This window comes from Lemur catta, chromosome 18, assembly GCF_020740605.2.
Source record: "Lemur catta isolate mLemCat1 chromosome 18, mLemCat1.pri, whole genome shotgun sequence".
NCBI classification, from domain to species: Eukaryota; Metazoa; Chordata; class Mammalia; order Primates; family Lemuridae; genus Lemur; species Lemur catta.
The window spans coordinates 43,543,103-43,551,572 of record NC_059145.1 but is presented as its reverse complement, the minus strand read 5'-3'; the positions used below and the strand labels follow the sequence as shown (position 1 = coordinate 43,551,572).

The window sequence follows — 8,470 nt, the reverse complement described above, 5'->3', positions numbered from 1 at the left end:
GGGCAGGGTCCGAGGTCTGCCCCAGTTTGTTTCCTCAGGACGTAGCTGAGCATTTAGTAGGTGCTCAGCAAGTGTTTCCTGAATGAATGAATGAATGAATGAATGACAAGTGCCCAGATGAATAAACCGCAAGTGAAACCCAAGGCCACTTAGGGAACAGTGGGCAACACACCTGGCCTTGCGACTGATGGCAGCGCTGTGGGACTGTCCACCTTCCTCTGCCCCTTCCTTTTTACAGTCGATTTTAGAGGCTCCAGCGCTAATATTTTAGCAAGATCAGAGTCTACTTGGGCCACCAGGGGGCTTGGAGACGATCTAATCCAACCTCCCTATTATATGGATGAGGAAACTGGAGACAAAAGAGGCCACGTAATTTGTGTCAGGTTGCAGGGTTAATGTGCGGCAGGAAACTTCTAACGTCCTTAAGGCTGGTGGGATGGATACCTACATCCGAACACCTGAACGGTAGCCTAGCCTTTTGTTTTTTTAGCATATAATTCTCAAGTTTTATTAATTTTTTGAATGGGTAACATGTTCCTGTGGTTCAAAACCCAAAAGATGCAAAAGGTCACACTCCGGTTCCCCAGCCATCCCTATGCCCTCCCATAGACAAGCATGGTACCGGCTTCTTCTGTATCCTTGGGGAGATGATCTGTGCATCTAAGTATGGGGAAAACTGTGTGTGTGTGTGTGTGTGTGTGTGTGTGTGTGTGTGTGTGTTCTTTTTTTAAACATATGATACACTGCGTTTTGCCCTTTGATTTTTACAATCGACCATATATCCTGCTAGTGCTTTGGCTCTTCCTTCATGCTGCCTCTTGGTCAAATTCTCTGGGTGCTCCTGGCACCTCTTTTACCAGCCACTAAACGTTCCTTGCCCCCACACTTACACTCCCCTCCTAACTCACTCCCTGCATGGTTCTAGGACTCCACACCACGTTCTCTGTGGTACCAGATTTATCTTCCTACAGCACCATGTGTGTTGTTTTACTCCCTGCTCTAACCCTTCAACAGCTCCTCTTGCTGTCCTAAGAAAGCCCAAGACCCTTTGCCTGAAATCCATGTCCGTCCCCACCTGCCCCCCCTACCCTACTGTCCACAGATGTGCATGCTCCCCCCTCTCATCTTTGGATTGGGCCTTAAAATGCCTCCACCCAAATCCTCCCCCTTTCCTAATCCTGCCTTCAGAGACCTTCTCAGAAGCCGCTTCCTTCTCTCAGATTCCGGCAAGAAATGGTTTTTCCCTTCCTGCCCCAGGCTCAGCCATTGAGTTTCTACCTCTTTGCACTGGAGTTGTTCGTTTCTAGCTTATACTTCCTACTAACCGGAAGTTTCATGGGGGCAGGGATTACGTTTGTCTCATACGTTTTTGCATCTTCCACTCGACCTAAAGCAGCGTGTGTGCATCCTGTCCACGTCGCCTCACGGGCAGCTGCTGGATGAACAGCTGCCAGGGCTCACATTACACCATCATGAGTCGTCTGTACTGAGAGGCACAGGTTAAGCAGAAACTTAGAACTTACTTCCCCAAGAAGCTACAAATCGGGGGAATGAGGACCTGGGCTATTTCTACTTTTTTTTTTTTTTTGGATACTTTTACATATGTTGCACGTTTTTCTCCTTAGGATGTAGCTCACACAAAGTCTCCTTCATCTTTGTTCCTCCCACAGCTTCTAATGCAGGGTATTAAATACAAGCATTCAAGAAAAGCTCAACTGAATACATATGGTGGACAAGAAATTCCCACTAAACCAATTGGTTTAGGATGAACTGACATCGTTTATAGGTTGTCCAGGGTGGCGCCTGCCCTTAGCAGAGCCTGGATCACAAAGGCCTTTTGCATTTCCTTCTGCCAACTGTGACATCCTTAGTTTCAAGAATAACTCTGGAGTGTCTCTAGGAGCCCTTCAGCTTGAGCAGTCCTTCTAAAAGTGAGGTCCCCGGACAAGTGTTATCAGCATCACTTGGGAACGTGCTAATGATGCAAATTCTTGGATCTCACTGCGGACCCTCTGAATCAGAAACTCTAGGGTGGGACCCGGCCACCCACATTTCAGCACGCCCTCCAGGTGCTTCTGAGGACAAGTTTGAGAGCCACACCCGAGCTGCTTCTTATGTACAGGAGGCCCCTGGCGTGCTGTGCAGTGTGAGACTGGCATTTCAGAGGGTCAGTGCCTACTGCACTTTTTAGGGCTCCATGAGTCACTTGTGGGAAATTTGGTCATTCGGTGCAAATAGGAAATCAATTGACTTTATTAAGAGTATTTTAAAAAATAAGAAAGGAAAAACAGACAAAACAACAAAAACCAAACAAGAATATTTAGAACAGGTATGGCATGCCACTATGTTTCTTGAGAATATTTATTCATATCCAAAAACATAAAAGGCTTTCATCAAGCAAGGAGAGAGCGAGTCACATTAGGAAATAGGGTAATAGACTTACTGTCTTTTTTTTTTTGCCCAGCTGACACCTTGATTTCAATTTATTGTATTTTGTGAAATGCTTCATTTATGTCAATACCTGCTGAAGTTAAGATTTGAAATACAAAGTTTTATCTTTTTATAGCTGCATATAGTAAGTAACATTCGGGAGCATTAAAATTTATTATGTAACTCTTCAGAGAATGAAGGAAAGCTCTGCTTTTCAAGGTCGGTGATGAGTAAACTGCCCAGCCCTTGGCCTCTAGTAATGCCTTGAGGTGCGTGCACATGCTGCCACCATTGTGGCTATATTTCAGTGCTGCTCTGCTAGTTCAAAGGTAAAGGTACAGAGATAAAGGTGGTTGACTGAATGTGTTTGCTTCATCTGCCCAACCTAGCCTCTTTAGGCAATTTTCTGCAGCTGACCTAAAACACAGCAGAGAGTTCTGGCTCCCCTGTTGATGGGGAGACAGAGCTGGCTCTTTCCAGTTTCTCGCTAGGAAGGAATGGGATGTATCTGCCCAGGTGCACGGCCACGTGCCTGTAGAAAAAGTGGCGCAGGTACTTCCGGAACCTCTCACCGACAAAGGCGTAGATCACCGGGTTGACGCAGCAGTGTGTGTTGGCGATCACCTCCGTCACCTCCCTGGCCAGGTCCAGGTGTCTGTTCCGCTCACAGCTCTCCCCAAAGAAGACCATTTCAAAAGCAGAGAGAAGGAGAACCAGGTTGTATGGTGTCCAAAAAATGAAAAAGACCACCATGATGACAAAGATGAGCCGGATGGCCTTGTACTTTTTTTTATTGGGGCATCTCCACAATGTTTTGATGATTCCTGAGTAGCAGAAAGCCATGACGAGCAGGGGGAGTGCGAGACCCAAGATGTTCATTCTCAGAGCGTTGAAACGCTTCCAGCTATCTTCTCCATCCTCTGGGTAAGCAGGGCTGCACACACGCTCTTCAGACACGTCTTGGAACTCATGGAAGACAAATTCAGGGAGGGCTGCTAGCCCTGCCAGGCCCCAGGTGACAATACTCGTGATGACACCAAAAGTGACAGTCCGGGCTCGAAGGGCAAACACAGCATGGACGATGGCCAAGTACCTATCAATTGTCATCAGCATGATGAAAAAGATCTCGCCGTTCAAGCTCATTTGATACAGCCCCGAGATGAGCTTACACATGCCATGGCCAAAAACCCACTCATTCCGCCCAGCAGAGTGAATTCCGAATGGCAGAGTGAAGAGGAAGAGCAAGTCAGCAATTGCCAAGTTGAGCAAGTAGATGTTGCTCAGAATCCTGAGCCTCCTGTATTTTGTGAGGATCACTATCACCATGACATTGCCCATGAGGCCCACGATGAACACCAGGGAGTACAGTGGGGGTAGAAACTGGGCACCCAGATCCTTGACACTGGCTTTTTCACATGGGAGTGCCAGCTCATAGTCGTAGGGCGTGGTCCCGAAGGCCTCAACGTCATCTATTGAGCTTGTCATTTTGCTTGTACTGTGATAAAAGAAGAAAAAAAAATTCTACAATTAAGCATGTAAAACATGCTTTGTAAAACATACCCGTTGATCTATTCATTTACACAACAAAGATACCATGTATGGGAAGCAGCCTACACATTTTAGAGGTTCTTTAACCTGTATTTCAAAATGTATGTCACAGACACAGAGAGGGGGTCAAGAAGGAAAGCTCTGAAGTTTTCAAAGTCAACATGATGTATGATGGGAAAAGGAGACAGAAATGTTGCAGGATAGTGGTGAAGAATGGGGATGTTGATTTCTGAAAGCATTTGAAGGAAGAAATACAAAACAGGAAAACTAGTTTGTATCATGATAATAATAATATAATAATTATTACTGTATCTTTCAAGGGATGTTTTATTTTGTTTTAAAGCTTATATATGACTTTCAAAATAATTCTCTTACTATTTAAAAACAAAATACTTAATAATAATAATCACAATTATTATTACAAATAACTATGCTTCTCCAGGGCCCAATAGTGATGTGCAGTCCATCATAACTAATGGGGAAATTGAACCGTGAAGAAATTTAGTAATTTATCTAAAATCCTCTAACAAGTAAATACAAAAGTTTGGGCTAGATCTTTAGTCTCTGTGTCCGTTTTTCCTGTCACTAGATTCAAATGTAGTGATTTTTAATTTAACATTTGAAATTGTAGCTATTATAATTAAGTATTGTAACAATTACAAGCCTAGGCTATTTTCCTTTTCCTGTGCATTAAGCTGGTCATGTGGCAGCAGCAAACCCCTAGGAGCTTACGCATCCCAGAGGGGTCCCTCCAGCCTTGGAAGTTTTGCTGAAAAATCAACTCACAAACCCAGATCAAGAAGAAAAAAAGGCATACAAATTTATTAGCATGCCTGGGGACAATCACAGAGCGATTGCCCAACATCCCAATGGGTACAGATGTTTATATACTTTACTTCTTAGGGAAAAGGGAGGTGGGGAAGTGTGGATGATTTTAGGGTGATGGTAAATGATTTTTAGGGGAATTCAGTGGGCTTGAAGAACATACAATGGCCTGGGACAAAATCTGTTGGGCCCACAGGGCAGACAATGATTCATGACAAAATTCTCTCCAGAGTTGACTGACTTTAGTCTTCCTTCCTGCGATAAGAGTTCAGTTAACAAAGACAAACAGAAGGAACCAGAGGTCATTGTTTTCTTCACTGGTAGGCCCGAACTTCAGGCAGATAAGGGAACATAAGAGAACAACTTCATCCTGTGCTTTGGGAGAGGATTGGTGAGGGGGGACAATGTTCTCCTTGGTGCGTCTGTCTGGTTTTTACGTAGGTAGGAGAAAACTCTCCTCAAACATCTATTGATCTCTGAGGGCTTTAAATTCAAAATACTCATTATGGCAGGGAGCCACATTTGGGGGTGAGGTTCCCTGTGCTCCTTCAGGGGCAAGCAGGAGACATCAGTCAACAAGACTTTTTATTAGATTCAATATTTTTTAGACCGGGAGCCCTAAGGCTGGTGCCGGCTTTTCTCAAGATTATAGACTTCAGTCGAGAAGGAGGAAAAACAGAATGCTGCTCATCTCCAAAGTCAGGGCTGTGCCGCCACGCCGGGGTGTCATGAAGGTCAGATGAGAGAGTATGTTTGAGTTTACATTTTAAACTTGAAAAAGCTATAAAATTGATAGGAAGACAGGAATGAAAGACAGGCAGTAAGAAGCCATTCCAACAGAAATTAGGAAAAAGTAGGGTCCCTTGGGTGGAACGTGTTGACGTGTGTTTACGGGTCTGTCCAGGTACACACCTCTCACTGATCAGGGAAACACATTCCAGGCTTCGGAGGTGGGAAATGGAATTGAGGAACAACTGATTCGTAGGATCTTCTCAGCATGGGGTCTGTTCATTTTAAGTGACTTAGTTTCAGCCACATGCCAAGTGATTTTGGATATTTTTTTTTACCAACCTCTCTGCCCCAATATTCGGCTTGATTATTACATTCTAATAATAGGTGTTTCAAATGTGGCTGAGTTTTAGTTTTGAATACAGGCTATGTTACTTAGTAGAAGAGAGGATCATGAAGAACACTTTCCGTGGGGAAGGAATGCCTGGGCAATCCCAACAACGTGGCTGGGGGTGGCCAGTGTGAGCTGAGTGCTCAGCTTCCCGGTCCTCAGTCTGCCGCCTCCCGCTGTGCTGTGGGGAGAGCCAGGGCCTCCACTCCAGAACAATCGATAGCACACTTGCAGATCATTTTGTATTCTGGTATTTTAAATTCTGTATCCTCCACCTAGTTCCATGTGGCTAAAAATTATTTGAAAACATAATTTGTATAGATATTCACGGTTTTTAATCATTGTCTTTTTATTATGTGATTAAGTTGTTTCCAATTTGCCCTGCTGTAAATAGTACTGCAATAAATATCTTTGCATTTGTAAATTATTTCCTTAAACTAGATTCCCCAAAACAAAGTTTCTACCTCTAATCATATTTCTGAGTCTTTTTGCATTTGGCCAAATTGCTTCCAGAAAGTGTGTAACGGAATGATGTATATACTCTTGGCACCCGGAGGTGATGGTGCCAGTTTCAGCAAGCATCCGTCAACACGGACAAGCTCTGAGAGGAGAAAAATTACTTGGCCAATTAGATGGGCAAAGGGGGTGCCATTATTGTTGTAATTAACATTTATTTAATTACTGAGGGTATTTTTTTACTGCAATTATTAGTCATTCCTATTTCCTTTTCTGTGAATTATCTGTGTGTGCCCTTTACCCAATTTAATCTGCTGGGTATATCTGCTTTTTTTGTATTGAATCAGACAAGGGTCTCACATTTCTTGCCCCAGGAGAAATAACTGAGCTTGTAGAGTTCAACGTAATCATCACCATCTTCTGAAAAGAGCTGCAGACACATTTCAATTCCTACCACGTCCATGTGGAAGACCCCATATTTCCACCTCTCTCTCAAAGTACTTGCCCAACAACAGTTAACTTTCATCCTCAGCCAATCCAGGGGCTTCTGGAAGACTAGGTAAGGCTTTCTGTCTCTACCCACTAACGCAGGTCTAGGAAAGGCACCAGGCAACGTTGTTCACCCAGACCAAAAGACACCAAATCAACCACCAACCAATTCCTCTAATAGCCTGACTTAGAATGGACATTCAATGAAAACTTATTTTCACACACACATACTTAATGTGCACACACACACACATATATATACAGCCAGCCCTCTGTATCTGTGGGTTCCACACCTGTGGATTCAACCAACAGAGAATTGAAAATATTAGGGGAAAAAATTCCACAAAGTTTCAAAAAGCAAGACTTGAACTTGCCATGTGGCTAGTACTATGTTGAATCCACCCAAATGAAGTGATGTAATCTGGAGATGATTTAAAGTATACTGGAGGATGTTAGCAGGTTATATACAAATACTGTGTCATTTTATGTAAAGAACTTGAACCCCTGTGGAGTTTGGTAAATGAAGGGGCCCTGGAACGCATCCCCCATGGATACCAAGGGAGCACTGTGTATGTATAATACACTCACATGTATAAATATAAATTATATTTTCACTGACTTTCTTACAAGTCAATATCAATACACACGAGCCACTAAGTGTGACCTTTTAGGAGTGCTTGCATTGTCAGTAATAGAGAATCTGTGAAAGCACAGGGAAGGGGACACAGGCACAGACAATGTTGATTATCTCAACATTGCAACAGGTCGACCTATTATGGTATGGGTGGAAAAAAGAAAGGGCGCATGAGAGAAAGCAAGAAGAAAATGGAGATACTCCCTGCTAGGTCCCGGAAGGTATGACTTCCACCCACGTGGACCCTTCGATCCATCTCCCTTTTCTTAGAAAACTGGCACCTACCTGGAAATCTCTTCTAAACAAACAACTTCTGTTCCATTTCAGTAAGTTCTTGCCCAGATGAAAACAGAAAGCTCAGTGGTACCTGCTAATTTAGTGAAGTCCTTTATGCGTCCAGTGGTAGCTTACGTCTCACTCGTGCAGCGCAGATACCATCTGATGACAGGCATTGGTAAGGCAGTAAACAACACAGCTTCCTGTTTTAAACAGGCTACTTCTCAGGTTTTGCAAGTTTTCAAAAAGATATCGAATTTGGTGCAGTTCTTCTTTTTATTATTGACACTGTGTACTGAACACTTAATTGAGTAATCCTAGAGATGGGGCTGCTGATGTTCAGCAGGTACTTTAGGGGCCCTTCACTCCGTTGGCGTTGCTCGTTTTATACGTGGGGGTGTTATAACATTCAAATAAGCATTGCTTTGGCCCATGGGGAGACAGAATGAAGACTGAATGTGAATGAAGGATGGCAACTAGGGGAAAAACCGTTTGCTCTGCAGGGTCCAATGGGGGAGGCTTGGATGGGGCGGGTTGTAGCAGGTAAGGTTTAGACAATTCGAGAAGACTTGGGTTTGAGTTTCAGTTGTGGCACCCACAGCTGCATGACCTTGGGCTAATCTCTTAAACTTGCGGGACCTCAGCTTTCACGTCTGTAAACTGGAAATAATGATACCTAAGTTGTAGGGTTG

The 8,470-nt window shown here is 43.8% G+C and overlaps 1 protein-coding gene across 2 annotated transcripts; it reads right to left on the bottom strand.

Annotated features, from left to right (window-relative positions):
- Positions 1–2,470: 2,470 nt before the first annotated feature.
- CCR3 (C-C motif chemokine receptor 3) lies at positions 2,471–7,900 on the bottom strand. 2 transcript variants are annotated; one of them, XM_045529830.1, is made up of 2 exons: positions 7,870–7,900; positions 2,471–3,925 (listed from the first exon to the last, which is right to left on the bottom strand). In XM_045529830.1, the coding sequence occupies exon 2, from the start codon at positions 3,913–3,915 to the stop codon at positions 2,848–2,850; it is 1,068 nt and encodes a 355-aa protein (XP_045385786.1). In that variant the 5' UTR covers positions 3,916–3,925; positions 7,870–7,900; the 3' UTR covers positions 2,471–2,847. The 2 variants fall into 2 exon arrangements, with proteins under 2 accessions (XP_045385786.1, XP_045385785.1); XM_045529829.1 differs by lacking the exon at positions 7,870–7,900 and adding an exon at positions 7,788–7,848.
- Positions 7,901–8,470: the final 570 nt, after the last annotated feature.

Coding starts and splice junctions, on each gene's coding strand:
- CCR3 (XM_045529830.1), bottom strand. CDS start 3,915: ATGACAAGCTCAATAGATGACGTTGAGGCCTTCGGGACCACGCCCTAC.